The following is a 20,804-nucleotide window of genomic DNA, read 5'->3' as shown; positions in this document are numbered from 1 at the left end:
CTAGGGAGAAGTGTGTTCTCGCCTTTAACTGAAGAGAAGTGTGACATCACTACTTACTTGGGAGAAGTGTGGTATCGGAAATATTCAATTAGCAAATCAAAATAAAATGAGCAGCTGACAAATTCACCTGGGATTTATTAACGTCTCCACGCAGTCACAACATTAGAAGTTGGACCCAAATTGTGTAACAAACTTTTTCAAAACAAGATGAATCATCTACCGTAATTAAATTAGTTACTAAATGTATCGCTGTTTCGAATTTTTTATTTTCCTAGTTGGATGCTATTTAGTATTTCATAGAGTATGTGGACATAATGAGCGTCCATGAACTAGAAGTAAAGATGATTGCATTTTTTTTTTTCGAAGGGAAACCGATTTATAACTACTAGAAATAGCCCTAATATACAACCATGCCTTTCGTTGTTTTTTTTTAGTTTTTTTTTTTTTTTTAAACCATATCTAAAGATGTTCAAAAATAGTAAAACAATGTAGCTTTACGAACAATACGTTCATAAAAAAAAATGTGTCTATGTATTATAGGAGTAAAAATCTATACAAGGTCCACCTAGAACATAATTCGTCATAAAAAATTCAGATAATTTAGTTCTGCGAACATACCAGAAAATAAATCTCCAATATCGTCGTGCTGCAAGTTGCCAGATAAGGCGTCAGCTCTCATTAAACTGTTAAACCTCAATTTCGCCTCTCTCCTGGCCATTAGGTTGCCAATTTAGCAATATGCCAGGAAGGATTTATCATCAGCACTGATGGTGTAGTTTATTGCTTGATAGCTCCTTTGCGCAATCGAAGGCAGTTTATTTCCACAAAATGTGTTGGCAGGTACACTAAACTATTTTATGATTAGAAAATAAGGCTGCGTAATCTTTCTTAAAAATACTGAGGGTGTGTGGATTGACATTTGACCGTTTTTTTTTTCCTTTTAATTTTGTAGTTGAAGCCTTCAACTACGTCACACTATTTTATGTATTTATGTATTTAACAAGACAGGCCCTCACATGGAATCCACAAGGCAGGAGGAGGAGAGGCAGACCAAGAAAGACCTGGAGACATGACCTGGAAGAAGACACCAAGGAGATTGGATACACCTGGGGACAGTTGGAGAGGCTAGCCCAGGACAGGATACACATGGGGACAGTTGGAGAGACTAGCCAAGGACAGGATACACCTGGGGACAGTTGGAGAGACTAGCCAAGGACAGGATACACCTGGGGACAGTTGGAGAGACTAGCCAAGGACAGGATACACCTGGGGACAGTTGGAGAGACTAGCCCAGGATTTTATGTATGCAACATCACACATGAACGAACCCTTATAATGTTAGATTACATTAATCTAGGATTTTTCCTGTTATATAGTCTACACTGAAATAATCACAGAAAGGTTCAACAGGTAATCTAAGCAGGGAGAGACACAGTGTCCATTACAAGATACATAGATACAACCATTAATCAATATCAAGCAAGTTTTTAACAACAAAGATCAAGTTTAAATTAATTTTTATTATGCACCCTTCTTTCTGAAGGATGGTCCAAAATAGTAACACATTTCAACCACCAAAAGAATAAAATAGTTTCAAAACATCAACAATTTTTTGCTTACATTTCCAGATTTTTTTCCCCCTTATCAAACCAAATCTATTTTACTGAATAAAAACAATTCTAATACAAATACTTTTTTTAATATTAGAAAACTTCTCAAAATTCTACAGATTAACTACAGATATTTAGGAAAGAAATTTTTAACACTAGATACTAAAAGCATTGATGCCGGCCACACTTCCAAAGTAACAGGCAACAGTATCTGCCATGGATACTGTTGGCAAGGATTCTCTACTGTCTGTAATAAACTTTCAAAAGTTGTAGAGGGAAAAATCCTTATATGAAAGAGTTAACCTTACATTGGTTTGTTTAAAATAAAAACTGCAGGAAAAAAATTTCAATATATTTACAGTAAGAATGTAAATTGATCTTTTTTTCAAAACAGTTAAAAGTACTAAAAAGTTGCAATACCTGATTTATTTATTTTCTAAAAATCATCAGTTTATAAAACATTTTTTTTTAAAAGCAAAGTACACCAGGGGAAGTAATGTTGGTTTTTGGGAACCTCATCAAAAGGGGAGTGGTAAAATGAAAGGGAGGTAAGATTTTGGGGCAGGCAAAATTTAAAAAAAAAATTAATTATAAGAAATTCAAATACTGGCATTGATGGATTGGATAAAAATTCATTTTCAAATAATTTAATCTTCCAGAAATATATACTTTTTTAAACAGTAGTTGTAACACTATCTACCATTCTGAAAAATTAGACCTTATTAGAATTGTGAAACATTCAAAATTAACCGTAACTCCTAGCAGATTGATAACATATTTTTTATCTCTTAAATCTATATCTACATGCATCAAAGAAGAATTGAAAGATCAGAGTTGTCTTAAACAATCAGCCCATGTAACAAACAAAGCAAGTTTAAAAACATATCCATTTGTCTAAAATTTTAAATAAACAAAAAAAAAAACCTAAGAAATTCATGTAATAAAATTACAATTTATCCACAATTTATCCACAATTTATTAATTTATAACTTTTAGCATATAGCAACAATATTGTCACTATTAGTAAAAAATCTTTTCACTTGACTCTCCTAACATTAAAAAATAAAATCACTCCAACATTTACTTGAGTTGTTGTTTTTTACATGAACCAAAAACCTATTCTTCAAAGAATATCCTTTGGTATGCAAACAGGTGAGTTAGATAGTTTTAAAAAGCAGATTCTAATCCAATCCTTAATAACCAACATCATCACTAATCCAGTCCTTATTCTTAAACAGTGTCCATCACTTTTGAGCCATTCTATAAAATCTTTATATCAGGGCAGCCCTGCTCTTTTCAACTGAGTGTTCGTATGATTAACTTAAGCAGAGTAGGCTGTCCCTGATGGAGAGTTTACAATGTCTACTTCTATTGGAGAAGGTGGGTCCGCAAGTCATCACTCATTTGAACCGTTTGTCCGCAACTTGTTTTCCCCATTATAAGAATGCAGGTAATGCAGACACCTGTGAGTGCACAGAGTGGACGCCCCTGGTGGATGCCAGGTGTCCAGGTTCTTTGGGTTAAACCAGCAGCCTATTCCATTGTCCCATCATCTTCAACGCTTCCTGGTGAATGTGTGAAACAAATAATTTCATTAAGCTTTATTTATAAATGTTAACTTATAAGAGATGCCTATATTAGTTTACACACTGTGACATATAATGGTGGATATTTCAAACAAATAAGTGTTAATCTCAATTTATATTTGTTAATTTATAAGAGATGACAACATTAGGCTAAACACTGTGGCATATCTTGGTAAATAATAAAAATAAAAAATGTTTATTAAGCTTAACTAAAATATCAATTAAATATGTTAATATATTATAATTTCCTATAACTTGATAGTTTTGGGGTAGGAGGCAAACGCTCTACCATATAAGATTACGTATGGCTATACGTTTACAAGGAAGTAACCAAGGTTAAGAAACAGAACCTACTTGTTTCCAAAGATTAGGTCTGCATCAGGGGCACCTTTAGGGTGATGGTATTTGACTTTTCTCTCTCTGTTCACATTTGTCGTTGCTGTGCGATTTAAGCTGGCCAGTACTTCTGTTAAAGAAATGAAACTTTTAAAGTTTGCTGTTATTTTTGTTAAGGAAAATTGCATAACTTTTAAGCTGACCGATATTTTTGTTTAAGAAAATTTAACTTTTAAGGTTGTCAATACTTTTCTAACAGAATATTTTGTAAATTTTTAGCCTGTCAATACTTTTGTTCAAGAAAATGTAACTTTTAAGCTAGCCAATAGTTTTGTTTAGAAATAATTTAAATATGTGATTTTTAGCAAGATAATTCTACAAACAAACTTTTAAGCCAACAATTTCACCTTTTTTATTAAATTTAAACTTTTTAAACTAGCCAAGACTTTTGTAAAAAAATATTCTACCTTATAAACTAGCCATTATCACTATATCTAATGTATGTGTACAGATGTGAGCAAAATAGTGTACAAGAAAAACTACCAAATACTCAACTTATGCTTTGAAGTAACAAATTTTTAAGTAAGACCTGGTAAGATTTATTTATATTACACCTGTCAGAACTCAAAGACAGGGACCAAGTTTATCTCACCTTGATATTCTTCTTCTTCCTGTCTCTCGTGGAAATTAAGGACCATCTGTTTCATTTTCTCTTTTTCTAATCTCTCAGCCTGAAAAGTTGATTTATTATGTTTTTATTTTAGCGGTGTAAGAACTCGTGTACTGTGTAAATAATGTTTTCTCTTAAAATTCTTTGGTGATGTATTTTTTAAAAGTGTTTTTATAAAAAAATAACTATATAAGTTTATCAAAGAAAACTGATGATTAATTTAGCATTAGAATTGCATATCACGTGTAAGTTTTAAAAATGTTTGGAGTTTCCAACAAGTATCAGTCCTCTTTTTTTTTTTTCCTTTGTCAAACCATTATTTGTATAGTATCTGTTGAGGGAGTTCTTTGTAATACTTCACTCCTATTGTGTTGGTTTAAGTAAATATTGACAAGAGGGTTGACAAGTTAGTTGACAAGAGAGTTGACAAAATCATTAGATGGTTGACAAGATAGTTGACAAGATACCTCTTCTCGTTCCTTGAACTTAGTAGCAAACTCTGCTGTCATGGGAATTTCAAAATCTGTCAACTGTAATTTAAAAAGAAACAGAAGTAAAACGCTTACTTTGATAAATGTTAAAAACAGGTTTAATGGTAGGTCTACCCATGTCATATATGACTAACTGGAAATAGAAAAATTGAAGTTCTAATGTGTTAGGTTTTGAGTAGTGACATTTAAGTGAACAGAATTTTAAAGCAGCTTCAGCTGTTATTTGACTGGTCAGTGAGTGGAATCAAGCACTGATATTTGACTGGTCGGTGACTGGAAGCTAGCACTGTTATTTGATTGGTCAGTGAGTGGAATCAAGAACTGTTATTTGATTGGTCAGTGAGTGGAATCAAGCACTGTTATTTGACTGGTCAGTGAGTGGAATCAAGCACTGATATTTGATTGGTCAGTGAGTGGAATCAAGCACTGTTATTTGACTGGTCAGTGAGTGGAATCAAGAACTGTTATTTGATTGGTCAGTGAGTGGAATCAAGTACTGTTATTTGACTGGTCAGTGTGTGGAATCAAACAGTTATCTGACTGGTCAGTGAGTGGAATCAAGCACTGTTATTTGACTGGTCAGTGAGTGGAATCAAGAACTGTTATTTGATTGGTCAGTGAGTGGAATCAAGTACTGTTATTTGACTGGTCAGTGTGTGGAATCAAACAGTTATCTGACTGGTCAGTGAGTGGAATCAAGCACTGTTATTTGACTGGTCAGTGAGTGGAATCAAGAACTGTTATTTGATTGGTCAGTGAGTGGAATCAAGTACTGTTATTTGACTGGTCAGTGTGTGGAATCAAACAGTTATCTGACTGGTCAGTGAGTGGAATCAAGTACTGTTATTTGACTGGTCAGTGAGTGGAATCAAGAACTGTTATTTGATTGGTCAGTGAGTGGAATCAAGTACTGTTATTTGACTGGTCAGTGTGTGGAATCAAACAGTTATCTGACTGGTCAGTGAGTGGAATCAAGTACTGTTATTTGACTGGTCAGTGAGTGGAATCAATAACTGTTATTTGATTGGTCAGTGAGTGGAATCAAGTACTGTTATTTGACTGGTCGGTGACTGGAAGCTAGCACTGTTATTTGATTGGTCAGTGAGTGGAATCAAGTACTGTTATTTGACTGGTCAGTGTGTGGAATCAAACAGTTATCTGACTGGTCAGTGAGTGGAATCAAGTACTGTTATTTGACTGGTCAGTGAGTGGAATCAAGAACTGTTATTTGATTGGTCAGTGAGTGGAATCAAGTACTGTTATTTGACTGGTCAGTGTGTGGAATCAAACAGTTATCTGACTGGTCAGTGAGTGGAATCAAGTACTGTTATTTGATTGGTCAGTGAGTGGAATCAAGCACTGTTATTTGATTGGTCAGTGAGTGGAATCAAGCACTGATATTTGATTGGTCAGTGAGTGGAATCAAGCACTGTTATTTGATTGGTCAGTGAGTGGAATCAAGCACCGACCTGCTGCTTGTTGCCCTTCCTGGTCATCAAAACAAACTTGAGTCCAGAGTTGGCCTCTTCTTCCTCCTTGTCTGCAGGACTGTGGCCTGAAACATACCAGGCTAAAACAAATTATCACCAAGTTTATCCATGTCTACATTCATTCCTATAAAACATGTGTACAATTTTTTCTAAATAATGTATTCAGGAAAAATTGTACTTCTTTAATTTTTCTTTCATTAATGAATAAAAGTAATAGTTGCAAATCAAATAAAAACTACAAGTTTAATTTATGTCTTCATTTATCTTAAATGTTCTTTTAAAAAATCTAAATAAAGTCAGCAGTGTTTATAATTTCATAGCATGTTTGCCATCGTGCAAGGGAGCTAACCAAGTTTCATATCTATCCTAACCTGGAATAATGTTGCCTGTACATTTCTTTTTGTTTTTGAGCTGAGTAGGAAGTGCTATGTCCAACTGTGGTACTTTAATCACTTCTTGAGTTCTAGCCTGTAAGAAAAAAAAATCAATATTTAATTATTTATACTCCAGAAAACAAAGTCATCATTACTTTAACTATTAATTCATATTATTATTCTAAACTCATCATCATCTTTTCCCTTTTGTGCCCAAGACAACTCGGGCAGATGAGATGAAGTAGAGTTCATCTGTTTTAACGATTTTGGTATACAAGTCGATATGGTCAGCACTAAGCCCAGCTGCTTTAGGTTTTGCCAAACGTGAGTCAGGTACCCATCAGAGCTGGGACGTCGTACTTACTCAAGTCAGGGATCAATAAACTCAAGACAATCTGGTTAGCATCTAACATCCAACAACGAAGTACTAGGCTAAACTCTACTTATTAATAATAAACAGCCCTAATATTTTAAAAGTGACACTTTTTCACACAGATTTCAGTTAGTTAACCTAAGACCAAATAATTCTGAAACACCAGTCCCAGTGTATTTCACAGATACAAAGAAAGAATTTTGTGATTAAAAAACTATAAAAGAAAAAAAAACTTCCATTCAAGTAATAATCTACCACATGCTACTGTCATGTTATAAAAGGTAACAGATTGCTGCTGAAGACCCTGAGATAACAGGACATCATGACCCTTAACATACCTGGATTGTGTCATTCATCATCTGGTCTAAAGCTGCCATAAAATCTTCATCCTCTTTGCTGGTTGTCGTCTTGGGTTTAACAACCTTCACCTAAGTTAAGATAACCAAAAGTAATGTTAGATCCTTTGAATGAATATGCTTATATTTTATTTACTCCATTTATTGTAACAGTTTTGAAAAGAATAATTTCTAGGCTGTTTTATTTTTTTTATTTTTGTAAAACTATGCAAGAACAATACAATCACCTCTTGCTAGGTATACATGAATTTAAAAAAGAGTACAAATGTAACAACTGTTGTTATATCACAAGTACTAAGTAAATATCTCAGTAAGATTATGGTGTACCTCTTCATCACCAACATCAGAATCATCATACTCATCACTTGAGGAACCCTCGTCTTCTCCTTCTCCTTCATGCTCCTGTATAAAAAAAAACATCGTTTAAAAGTGATAAACTTTAATATTTCCTTTATACAAAAATACATAGTTAAAAACTTATGAACCACCATATTCCCTTAATGCTCCTTTAAAAAAAAATACATTGCTACAACCGTATAAACCCTTAATGCGACTATACAAAAATAAATTGTTTACAACTTATGAACCCTCATCTTCCCAACAAAGCTTAACTACAGATATAAGGCACCCTTACATCAGCATCAGCACCACTCATGCTTGTCTCACTGTCCTGTGTCCCGGAGCCCTCTGTCACACCACCAGACAGAGTCAGGTCTTCGTCCATCTCGTCACCTTCAACAATTGTGGACAGGCCATCCTCTTCCTCCTCATCAAATCCCTCTCCGTTATCTTGTCCTTCATCGCCAGTTTCAATAATAGATAGCACACTGGCTGTTAAAATAAAGAACAAAAGAGATCATATTCTAAGTGATTTATGTTTTTGTAATTCACTTTTTTTTTCTAAATTGTGAATACTATTATTTATCAAATACACATGGCTTTTTCTAGTGCTGATCTCTGAAACAGGCAAATAAATTTTTTGTGTGTTTAGGAAAATCAAAACCAACACAACACTCAATCAAACTAGACAATATAGTAATTATTTTGTTAAATTGGTGCAAGGCATTGGCTCTAATTAAAAGAAAGAACATGTACTAACTGAAAGATCAGCCTGGCATATCAAACAAGTCTACATTTTTTCCCCAACACATTCCTAAATAAAATTTAAATATGAAATATCCAAGGGAAATAATCTCACCAATTTTAGCCTTGTATTCCACTTCCAGTTTCTCAGCAGCATCGCAAGCCTCCTGGTAAGATTTGTACTGTACTAGCTTTGGCCTGACAATTTCTATTGTTTCATTCATTAGATTCTCTATGTCAATAGGGAAAGGATGCTGCTCATCAAACACTGGGTTACTTTTCTTGAACCAATAGTACCTCTATTGTAAAGGATAGAGAGAAAAATGGTATATTTTCAAGCGGTTTGTTCAGCATTTTAAAAAAGAACAAAATACTAAAAGGTTTTGATGATTTGTTTTTGTGAAGGTTATGAATTAAATTAATTCAGGGTTACTCTAGCAGCTCTGATGAACCTAATCAAATTTTTTTTTAAAGTTTAAAAACTCCTGGCATTCTCAGAAATTTCACTAAAAATGTCATGAAATTACAAAAAAAATTACCTGAATTTTAATTGATTTTGATTAATAAAGCAGGGTAGAAAGAAGATTAAATAGATTAAATTTTGTAATTCAACCAACAGTTGTAAGATTAATCCTCTGGGTCTTAACATTTATAGAAATACATCTTTATGTAAGATTCAGTAGCCTACTATTTATACCACTATCCCACACATTTTTGTAGCAGCAATGTCATTGAAACAGATGAACTCTACATCATCTGCCCCATGTGTCTTGGGCACAAATCCTTACACATTTTAAAAGTTCAGATCTGGAAACTAATAGAAAAACAAAAATCAAACCTGGAAATAAACAAGGAAACAATCCAATTTCTTTTTGCTGGATCCCTTGTCAAAGAACTGCCCACACGTTTCTAGAATAACACAAACTAGGCGTATTCTGAACAAGTGCTCAGGAGGGTCCAAGATGCTAACTTTATCTGTTAAAAAAATTGGGAAAAATTTAATTAAAAAAAAAGTTATTTAAAATTTAGTCCTTTTAAATGTGTTTTATTAGTTCTTTAATAATAAATCTTATTGAAAAATAAATTCTAAATATCAGCTGAGAAGTTTTTTCCAATGAACACAGAGATGTATTAAAAAATAAATTATCTTATGAAAACCACTACTCCATAAGGTTTTTACTATATGGAGCTCATCCAGCAGGAACGAACTACAATCCACTAGGCTTAAACCCAACTGAAGTAACACCTGGTGTGGACTGAGTTATTGGCCTTGATCTCAGCCACACATCAAATCTACCAAATAAACTAGTGAATCATCCATACCATCAAATGAAACTCCAAATGTAATGAGGGAATAGAGCATCTTGAAGATAACTGAGGACTCCACCATCCTGTAGTTGTAGAGTTCCCCAAGATACTTCACACAACTAACTCTGCGCTGGTTGTACTTTGGATGGTTTATCTAACAAAAATTGATAAAGACATTATCAGAGAGTTAATTGCTCTTGCTAAGATAATTAGAATTTATGCACAAGGGTAGTATAACTAAATTATATTTATATAGAACCTATCAAATCATTTTAAATTTGTTTTTTAATAAAGATACCAATACATTAAAAAAGTGAATTATAAAATCTCACCTCCATTCCAAGGCGAATATCTTCTAACACACCATCAACAACTTGAATAGCAACATGTTCCTAAAATTATAGTTTTCATTCAGTATTGAAATGTTTTTTTTTATTTTATCATATACAATACATTGCTAATTGGAAAGTACCTGAACACGTGATTTTAAAAAATGTTATAATCTAAGTGGGTTTTTTTTCCAAAATTTTTTTAACATCAATATCTGTCACATAATGTATGATGAAACCTACATGAAATGGAGCAATACCAGCCAACAAGTTTGCTGCACAGTGAACTGAGTTGTAGCGAATATTCCAAACACTGGTCAAACATTTGGTTGCATAAAAAGCAATCTGCAAAAAAAAAAAAAAAAAAAAAAACATCACATCTAAATCAACACACAATCTTCAAATTTAAAGTATATGGGGGAAAAAATTACATGGGATAAAATGTATTAGATTATGTTTATAAGATAAAGTGAGAAAAAAGTTGTTTTTTAACTTCATTACTTACCTCAGGATCATCCCATTTTAACTTCCTCATCTGACGAAGAACCTATAAGACAAATGTCACCATTGTGATACATTGCAAAAAAGTTATTGCAGCCAGACAATTGTTAAAATTATTGTTCAAAGTACTATGCTACAAAATTGGATCTATTAGAATCAGAAGAGACAAACTTATAATTCTTTTCAGAAAACTTGTACATGCCAGAAAAATAAGCTATATGTTAGCCAAATGCTATTAACTATACAGGCTTTTTCTGTCTGACCTTTTCAACAGTGACTTTGGAGAGATCCTTGTATAAAAGTTTCCTGATGTATTCATGCATTGGTGGCCTCTCTTTCCTAGCCACAGCCTGAACCTCTGGAGGATTACTGTAGTAGAAAGCATTTTCTATCATAGACTCATATCTGGGTTCAAGTTTCATGGCTGACCTCTTTCTCATCATGACTTCCTACAAAAACAAACAAGAGTGGTTATTCTATTTTACACTCACCACTAAACACATGCTAAATCCATATTCAATCTTAGCAAATTGCAGGGGGGAATATTCATAGCTTTTATATTTCTTTTTAAATAGCATATTCAATTAGATTTCTGAAAATAATATCATAGTTTTTAATAAACATCCTTCATTTTCACAAAATGTGAAAAAAAAAAAAACTTAAAAAACTCAACTGAACAAATTAGTCTAGTACCAGTGAAAATAAAGAGATATTTTGATAGATTCATAAAAAGTGGGTGTTGGTGAAATGTTGAAATGTACTCACCAAATATATCTTTGTACGATAATGTGAATCTGGTGACCTATAAAGAAATCTGCCACATGTCTCCAAAAGCGCACAAGTCATTTCAATATTGTGGTGGCGAAAATCAAACATCAGCATCTACATAAAGGAATATCAAAACAACATAATTTGAAATTGAATGATTTTAGAATTTTGTATATACAATGCAATGTTCAAAACAAATTTTAAAAATTATCTAAAATAACTATAATCATTCCCTTCACAGGTCTTATAAAACTGTCCAGTAATACACACAAAAATAACTATAATCATTCCATTCATAGGTCTTATAAAACTGTCCAGTAATACACAAAAAAATAACTATAATCATTCCATTCATAGGTCTTATAAAACTGTCCAGTAATACACACAAAAATAACTATAATCATTCCTTTCAAAGGTCTTATAAAACTGTCCAGTAATACACAAACTTTCATGTTGTTTACATATAAAACAATTGCATCAAGCTATTTACCTTTAAACATTGAAGAGCTTCAATCTTAGGACAGACTTTAAATTTTACTAGTTCACCTTAAAGGAGGGGGGAGAAGTTTCAAAGAAAATTAAAATATGACAACAGAATCAATCAACTCTAAGTGTAATTATGTTTTTAACAATTCATACTAACTATATGTGATACATGGGAGACAAATACTTACCAATGAACCTAACTATTTTTATCTTTGATTCTATGTTTATCTGGTCTTTTTTCCTAACCTGAAATTATAAAATAAACTTTCAAGCAAAAATAATCTATCTCAGATTAATTAATATTTTCAAATTAAATTATTAAATTATTACTGAAAGGAAAAAGAATCGTGATTGAATTTAATCAAATTTTGTTTAGATAAACAACAAGTGAAAACTGATGGATAACTAGTATTCAGGAAGATGGTACTTACATGCCACTTAAAATCTGATTTGAGTGCTTGAACAAGGTCAGAGGCAAGCTCTGGCATACATGGTTGCAATATGGCAACCAGTCTTGAGTAAAATGGTAAGAGATCATATCTGGTGAAATAAAAAAATAAAAAAATGTGATTATTGATTATAAATCATATGAAACACTGATTTTTTAAATTTAAAAGTGTTGTTTATTCTATTAGTTACTTCCCCAGAAGTCAATTTTTCATTTATTTTCTTGATATATATATACCGATATGTTCAAAATCCACCAACACATCATGGTAAAAAATGATTTTTTGGCATATATCTTGCCATTAATACACAACAATTACATTTCTCTTAGGCTTGTTAAAAAAATGTAAAGGGAAAACTGCTTTAAAGCCTTGTTGTAAACATTTTTTAAACTATTAAAACAGTCTGGCTATGGGAAGCAACATGAATCATCATTTATTTCTTTAACAATAATATCAAAAAGTAATAAAAATAGTATTTAGAAATTTAGGAGGAAAAATGGAAATTAACAGTTTTTTTAAATAAAAATAAAGCTAGTTAGTAATTTCCATATACCTTGTTCTGTGTACAGACAGAAGTGCCTTTACAAGTTTTTTGCGATTGGATTTTGTGTTGAAAGTCATACAGAAATCTATTGCTGCCTGCAGACAGAAACATCGTCTTTTGTATAAATAGTGTGACAAACCATTTCAATCAATACACACTAGTCAACCATATCTCTATTTTTATTAACTTTCAATTAAATCAATAGTTTTTCAATTAAATAATCACTAGTTAAGAGCTCTACAGTAATAATTTCTTTCAGCTGCAGTCTCAAGTAATGAATTAATAATTTAATGTCAGCAAAAAAAATACTCTGTTACCCTTACTGAGCTACCGGATTTGGGACACAAAAAAAATATAACATAAAAAAGAACTCTTACCTTATCTATGATATCCCTGTTGACGGAATTCGGTAATGAAGCCAGGAAAGATTCAAACTGTACCCTTAACAAAGTTCCACTCTCTGTATCATCCTCTGGTGAAAAGAAATAGGTCAGGTCAACTTTGTACTTCTGTGTCCACCACACAGAGACTATAATAATTGTTACATTACTGATGGACTATGTTGATAAAGGCAAATAATAACACCATGATGGTAAAACAACGCAATAGATTGATAGTTTTTTCCTACTGGACCCACCCTCTGGTTCAGGTAAAGTAAATCTTTCCTCCTCTGCCTCAGCTGCCCCATCCACCCCAGCCTCCTGCCTCTCTGCCTCTTTCATGGTCTCCTCTATCTGCTCTGTTTCCAGCTCCTTTTCTATATCATCTACTGCAAGCTGGTCCATCTCTGTCAGGAAATACATACTCTAATCATTGGCATGATAGGTTTTAGAAAATGGGAGCACTGATTTAAGTTTGCGATTTCATTATCTTCTTAATTTAGAATAGAGCCCACTGAGTGTTTGCTATCTACAGTAAAGCTCAAGCAATAAAGTGAATACATTTAGGAAAAGGATGAAAGTGACACAAAACAAAAAAATTTCTTTATTTTACCAAAAGTTTTATAAGAGACAAAGTCAGATCAAAAACAAAATTTTAAGCACAGGTTAGTAAGAAAGGTCATTTATTAATTTTTAAGTCAGGGAGATAAAAATGACTTACCCTCTTCTAGGCCTGTATCTGCATTTTTTAAATCATCTTTTATATGAGTGTTTTCACTGTCTTTATACAAAATCTATGGATTATATTTTTTATAAATTTCACACATTACATCAAACTACAACATGTATATTTTCACATTTCTTAAAAAGGGTAGAAAATTATGAAAATTGCCAAAATTATTTTCTTTCAGATTGCAAGTAAGTAATCTAGTTTTAGCTGATTAATGCTTATTTTACAATAAGAAATAGATTAGCTAAACAGAACAATCACTGTTATGATAGTCTACACTGTAAATAAGTATTTATAGTGATTAGATCATAAGGTTATTCTATCAAAAGTATTTGTCTAAAAACAACTTACACTGGGTATGAAAGCTCGCAGGTCTGGTAAGGTCTCATAGAAGGACCTGGTATCTTCATCTTCAAACAGAGTTTTGTCCCCGTCATACTGAAACTGATTAACCACATTTTGTCAGTCATAGATGGAAAGTATGGGGTTAAATTATTTCTTAAAAGGATCTCTTTAGTAACAGATATATTTTAGTGCTGTACATGTAGACAAGCACATATTTTTTTTTTCAAATGAATGCTAAGCAATTAACCAAAAAAATTTCAATAAGTCTATAAAAACTACTTTGAATAATAAATTTTGATTTTTCTCTAACATTTAGAAAAGGGGAAAAAACAAGTAAAATTCAAATGCTTTAACAATTACAACTTAGTCATTCAGTTATTAAAAGAATGGCATCTAGAAAAATGTAACTTTTTATGTGTAACACATTTTTACCTCTGCATCTTTCAATGGATTAAAAATGTCCAAAACACCATTGCCATCTTCTGTGTACTCTGTTACAATTCATATGAGATTGATTAAATGATTAATATAAGAATGACCATCTTTAAAAAACTTTAAATAAACTTTCATTATGTAGGTGAGAGATAATTTATTATTTCAAACAAAATCTACCTTCTTGTGGAAATTCAGGAAAATCTTCATCTAAGAGATCCTAAAATAACATGCAAAAATATCCACTTTTAATACATTTGTAAGAGACTGTACCTATTCACATATATATAAGAGTTAAATCATTCATTTAAAATAAATTCAAATTTAAATGAGGTTTTACATTTTTTTATAAATAAGTTTTTTTAATCTTACTGCTAGAACTGTTGCACTGGAGGAAAGTTTTTGGAATACAGCAAAAGCAGCCTCATAAGCCTCTTTCTTGTCAGTAGATATTTCGCCTTTAGACTGCCAAATAAATGTCATTAAAAACTTGAACCATTTAATTATATAATCACTATTTAGCAATAAAATGATAATTAAAAGAAATGTATTATTTTATATCATAAATCAATGTTTTATTATAAGGAATTGTACCTGCATTATTTTTCTATTGTGCCTTTCCATTGACTTCAACTCTTTGTGAGCTGTTGTAACATGTTTCACCAAAGATGCATAGTAATCTTTTAGAAGATTTCGACAACCTTTCTGCCTATCAGGTGGCAGGAGCTTAATTAAAAAACATTAACAAGCAATCATTAGAAGAATAACATTCTATGTGGGAGCTACTGTCATGTATTAAGGATTGTTACAATACCATTTAATTTTATAAAATTGCTACACTACTTTTTTTTTTTATTGGTTTTATTAACTTTTTAAACAAATATAACATCAATAAGTTAAAAAATAATAATTTTATCCTACAAGAAAGTATGATTTTTTAAATTTTAAACGAACTTCTACCTGACTTTTTGAAATATCCATATTGTACTTCTCAGACAACAGCCTAGAAAATAACGAAAGTTTCAAAAGTGAGGATGGTCACCCTATTAACAACTGATTGCTTTATTATTTAAATTGTCAAAATTCAATGTGCTTTAAATGAGTTGAGTGTGTACCTGAATTTTCTAGGAATAATTCCTGTGTAGTCATCCCCACAATGTTTACAAAAGCTGGTTATGATTGGAAGGTAGTTGTGCTCATCCCTGTCTGAGTTGACAAGAATTGACAGCTGATTGGCTAGAATCGGTAACCCCTCTTTTGCAGTAAAAACCCCATAAGCAATTAGCTCGCCAAGAAATCTCAGATCCACCCTGTATTTGCTAGCATTTGTGATCTAGAAAATATAATATAACTTATTAAACACAAAATATATTCTTGCAAACATAGAATTGATTAATAATAAAAATTAAAATTTAGTTGTGTTCTTACTCTGTTTTAAAATAGATAATAAAATTTACTTAAGTATGAAATTTATCTTTTCTTTTAAAGTTTCAGGTTAAGCAATAATTTTCTTTTATTAACTAGTTTCTAAAAGAAAAGGGGAGTATTCAAATAAGACACTCAATGACAAGACTTGAAAATTAAACTCTTTAGATAAATTGCAATGCTAGATAAATATGTGTACCTTCTCATCCTTCTTTGATAGAAGATTTTTATTGAAAACATCAATAAGTGAATGACTAAAATCTGCATATCGTTGATGTAAAAGACCACAAATATAGATAGCACAAGGAACATCTGTCATTTTGAGTTTGGCATCTATGATGGCCCCTGCCTTAAAAAATGTAAAAATTTTATAATATACCATTCTTTCTTTTCTAATATTTCAAAGAAATATTTTTAAAATAGTAAAATTTCAATAAAATATTGAAATAGTATTTTTTATATTAAAAATATTAATTTAGAAAGCTAATAGCTATTTAAATACTTTCTTACCACTTCCTCAATGTATTTAGTAAGATTTAAACCCAAAAACTCTTTACTCAAACTATCTTTCTGAGATTCAGTCATATTTCTCTGAAAGAAATATTAAATATATGGCAATCAATAGTTTAATTAGGTAATCAAAATATTAATTTTTTTAATTTCAAGTATGAGCTTTTTCTCACAAAAGTATTTTTTTCAAAAAGGTTTACCAGTTTCCTGATGAAGGCTGTATTTTTCTTCAAACTGGAATCTAATTTAGTGAAGAAAGATTCGTCTGGGCGGTTCTCTGTGTAATAGTGAAAAAATAAATTGATAGTGGAAAAAGATTCTACTTAAAATAAATTGTATAATAAACATGTTGATAAAACAACTTTTTATTAAAACTTACATCTTGTTGTATGTTATTAACACTTAAATAATTATTTTCCAAATGCCAGTCTTACCGGAGGCTGCCAAATTAATAGCCCTAGCATCTGCTTTGATGTTGTTTCTTTCTAATGTTTCATTTATATAGTCTGTTAAGGCATGCTGAAATAGAGTGAAATAGTGTTTTGAATTCAAATAAAATAATGAAAATAAATAATGTTTATATTTTTTTTAACTTGATAAAAATTATTTATTAAAGATTTATAAAAAAAAAAAGTCTGCTTAATTATTAATGGAAGTAAACATTACCCCTGTCAATTGCCCCTCCCACACCCTTCATAAAATTGGAGTAGGAAATTATCCCCCAGGCAATTACAAATGGACCCATAACCTGATTCTAACATTAAATTTAACTCAGTAAGGTATGGTAAGGGAATTTTTATGAGGGAATAAGCTTATTCTACTGTTTGCCTACAGAGGCTATTTCAGGCTTTCTTTTTTTCTGGTTACATGTATAACATTTATTTTCAAGATGGGGCAATTATGGGAGGAAAATAAAGGAGGGGTAATGGCAGGGATGTTATTGACAGGGTTAATGTCGTAGACATATTATTTACTAACCAGCTCTTCAGCTTTGATCCTTTCTGCTTCTTCAGCAGCTTTTTTCTATAGTATTGAAACAAGCAAATAAAATTACGTCAAATTACTTTTAAAACTCAACCAAGAAGTGTACTTCTGATGCTTTTGCTAAGAAACTTGGACAGTCATGTTTTTCATTAACTCTGAATGTAAAGAAAGAATGTAATGAAAGAATGTTTTGCTCTTACCACAATTCTTTAATGTCACTAAATGCAAGCAAAAGAATTCAGTACATAATAGAAATGTTTGCAAGATCTTAGTTCCGGAATCTTTCTTTAAAAATTTCACAGCTCTTACCTTTTCTTCTTCTTCTCTTTTGACCCGTTCTTCTTCTTCCCGTCGTTGATTCTCCTCTTCCAACTGTTTTTTTTCATCTTCTGTCAGCTGTTTTTCTTCTTCACCTTTGGGAGTTTCAGCCTCAACTTTCTTTATAACAGGCTGCTCTTTAGGAACAAGTTTACGGTCTTCAACACGCGGAGGGATTTTTGCATCTCTGTCAAATGATTTCCTGCTTAAGTAAGAAGTTGGAATTAGACATTCGTCTTGAATGAGATATAACACATCAGATTTGTATACAATTTTGGGCAGTACTCAGGTTATGTATAGAATGCTTAGGCAATGATTAGGTTTTGTATACAAAGTTTAAGCAGTATTAGGCTGAAATAGGGGTTGTAGTGTCTGTCTTAGATTTTTAATCCATTAAAAATTAACCTCAGCCTAATTGATCAACATTTGTATTAGTGTTGTGACAAAAAAATTACAAAATTAAAATCACATAGTATATGCATGCGGTTTAAATGAACAAACAGATACTTATTATTTATCAATAACTAACAACAAAAATCCTCAAAACATCAAGTACCTATCTCCTCTCCTGTCTTTGTCAGCCCTGTCTCTGCCATATTTAAGGTCCCGGTCATATCTGTCCTTCCTTTCACTTCTGTAGTCTCCCCTGTCTTCATATTTTGACCTGTCTGAAGTTCTCCCTCCTCGTCCACCCATTCCCCTGCTGCTGTCAGATGGGCCTCCACGGTACATTCTTGGCTGATACCTAAAATCAAGTAATTAATTTAAAATGGGAAAAATTTAAAAAGAAAACAATATAGAAGAGAAAAAAGAAATAAACATGTTATCTACCAAACTAAAATAAGCATGTAAATTAGCTTTCATTCGTTTTATTCTTAAGAATTATAAAATGCAACAATACATTTCTTGAACCTATTTAATTTAAATATAAGTATTCACATAAGTTTTGAAATTATTTCAGAACACAAACATGTACTTAAATTAAAATGTCCCATTATTTAATTAAAAATGGAAAATAATCACACAACTCAATTTCAACACTTAAATTTCATCAATGTAGTTTGATCTTGTATTTACCTATCTCTGCCATATTCAGAGGTGTCATTATCTCCCTTGTACTTTTCTTCTTTCTTTCCTCTTGCATTGTAATCTGATCTTGAGCTGTCCATTACCGTTTACTATACATGGGCAAGGCAATCTTTTCCCAATTAAACTGGAGTACAGCATTCACTTGACGGTCATTGTTATTCTCTACCCTATAGTTTGCTAAAGGTTTAAAAATACAAGATTTGACAGCTAAAACTTAATGCACTGCTGCATCAAAAGCTGGTAGGGTGGTGGGAAGGTACAATAAATCTAAATTACTTTAAAATCCTGAATAAATCTGTTTTTAAAAAGTCTGAACTTTAAAAAAGGTAGTTATATAAAAGAAAATTTAAAATATACAAAATTGCAACTCTAATTTAGTTTTAAATCCATATTAAGTTGTTAGAAATTAGTTAAGCAGGTAGATACTTCAAAGTTCCTATTAGTTAGGTAAGTAAATCAAAAACAGAACTACATTTAAGTACTACAGTAATCTGTTATGAATTGAATATAGAGTATTGTACAGGTAAAAGAGTATGTGTGTTATGGAAAGATTTTGTGTTAGTAAAAGATTGTGACTTGTGACGCTGTATGTAATGGAGTGATGTTTTAATATAAAATCAGTGTTGCTGGGGAAGGATAGTTCAGTCTGCATCTTGTCATGCTGGGGGGAAGAAGTGTTTGTCTTGCTGTAAATGTAGTCAAGTCTTTTTCTTGATTGTGAAGGTTTCACCAGTCTTTTTAGTGTCTGTTATTATAGGCCTATGGCTGTATTGCAATCAACCATGAAATGAACCTAAGCGACCCTGTGAAGTTATGTGAAGTTTATGTGTCTAGCTAGGTTGGTTTGTTGAGGACTTAAGAATAAGAACTTGAATTTGATGCTAAGACCAGTTGAGTAATGGTTAATAAAGAAAATGGTAGTGTGGTAATGTATGGTTAATAGGTAATAAATTTTAATAAAAATAATATAGGCCTAACTACAGTAACAAGGAGATTCACAGTTATGACATCCTAAGGACCTAAATTAATAATTTAAAAAATAATAGGCCTAGGCTATCTTAATAATAATTACTAGTAATTAGTACGTTAAGTAGGCCCTAAGCCTAAGTATAAAAAGTATTTTTTATTGATCTAAATTCCTTACAATTACAATAAGCTAAAATCTAGATCTACTACTAGCTAGCTATTTGTAAGTGTGGTGTAAGTCGTAAGTAAGACAGAGTGTTGAGTGTTGAGTAAGAAGACTGGCCCAGTGTCACAACTGAGTGTGGTGAGTGAGGTGTATCACTTCACTATCACTCTATCACTGAACTCAGAACTGCTAAAAAAATATTTTACAAAAATTATTTTAAAATGACGACTGACTATGTTATCCACGTTGTCTTGTATTTCAAGAGTAATTAGATCTAGATTATAGGTAGACTAGAATCTTATAGGCCTAGAGCCTATTCATAATATTTAATTATATTGTTTACAACACAATTCTGTCAAAGGTAACTTTAAGTAACGGAATCAGAATAAATAGATTTATAGTTAACTCCCTTAATTTGCTATTGATGTGTAGATCTAATTGAATTTAAAATAATCTGTTATTTTTATTATTATGTTGTTACGAACTTATCAAACCAATTTAGAAATGGGTGTGCTTTTATTCCATAGAAATTATTAATAAAAAATCAGTTATATTTAATCAATTTAAATCTTAAAGTATTATTCTAAATTTCTTATTCTGTTTGTTTTGTTATAGATCGCTAAACGAGTTGTAATGTTTTATAATACACATTACCAGATTGGATAAGCTTTTGTGCAATTTTATTTTTTAAAAAAGAATGTGCTC

The 20,804-nt window shown here is 31.6% G+C and overlaps 1 protein-coding gene across 4 annotated transcripts; it reads right to left on the bottom strand.

Annotated features, from left to right (window-relative positions):
* Positions 1–2,575: 2,575 nt before the first annotated feature.
* Positions 2,576–20,719, bottom strand: LOC131939301 (regulator of nonsense transcripts 2). 4 transcript variants are annotated; one of them, XM_059297534.1, is made up of 40 exons: positions 20,585–20,719; positions 18,956–19,144; positions 18,435–18,623; positions 17,870–18,083; positions 17,555–17,599; positions 17,011–17,095; positions 16,777–16,853; positions 16,577–16,657; positions 16,266–16,415; positions 15,757–15,974; positions 15,602–15,644; positions 15,236–15,367; positions 15,014–15,106; positions 14,822–14,861; positions 14,642–14,700; positions 14,216–14,308; positions 13,856–13,928; positions 13,392–13,541; positions 13,132–13,226; positions 12,764–12,849; positions 12,193–12,301; positions 11,950–12,007; positions 11,766–11,821; positions 11,273–11,389; positions 10,771–10,956; positions 10,512–10,553; positions 10,250–10,351; positions 10,010–10,069; positions 9,693–9,831; positions 9,208–9,344; positions 8,485–8,668; positions 7,921–8,117; positions 7,614–7,688; positions 7,269–7,358; positions 6,555–6,651; positions 6,163–6,263; positions 4,670–4,732; positions 4,185–4,263; positions 3,551–3,662; positions 2,576–3,175 (listed from the first exon to the last, which is right to left on the bottom strand). In XM_059297534.1, exons 2-40 carry the CDS (start codon positions 19,045–19,047, stop codon positions 3,166–3,168), a joined length of 4,029 nt encoding a protein of 1,342 aa, XP_059153517.1. In that variant the 5' UTR covers positions 19,048–19,144; positions 20,585–20,719; the 3' UTR covers positions 2,576–3,165. The 4 variants fall into 4 exon arrangements, with proteins under 4 accessions (XP_059153517.1, XP_059153509.1, XP_059153531.1 ...); XM_059297526.1 differs by lacking the exon at positions 20,585–20,719 and adding an exon at positions 20,333–20,510; XM_059297548.1 differs by lacking the exon at positions 20,585–20,719 and adding an exon at positions 20,333–20,510 and having other exon boundaries at positions 6,163–6,248.
* Between the last annotated feature and the right edge of the window lie 85 nt (positions 20,720–20,804).

This window comes from Physella acuta, unplaced genomic scaffold (genome assembly GCF_028476545.2).
Source record: "Physella acuta isolate Inbredline_101_S28 unplaced genomic scaffold, ASM2847654v3 ptg000018l, whole genome shotgun sequence".
NCBI classification, from domain to species: Eukaryota; Metazoa; Mollusca; class Gastropoda; family Physidae; genus Physella; species Physella acuta.
Note: the sequence above shows the minus strand (reverse complement) of the source record. Positions and strands in the feature narration are given on the sequence as shown.

Bases quoted from the DNA above. Each gene is read 5' to 3' on its own strand.
- LOC131939301 (XM_059297534.1), bottom strand. From the start codon at position 19,047: ATGGACAGCTCAAGATCAGATTACAATGCAAGAGGAAAGAAAGAAGAA. The intron at 17,600-17,869 runs GTAAGAGCTGTG...TCAATACTATAG, and splicing joins AAAGAGAAGAAGAAGAAAAG to AAAAAAGCTGCTGAAGAAGC. The intron at 6,264-6,554 runs GTTAGGATAGAT...AATTTGTTTTAG, and splicing joins TACAGGCAACATTATTCCAG to CCTGGTATGTTTCAGGCCAC.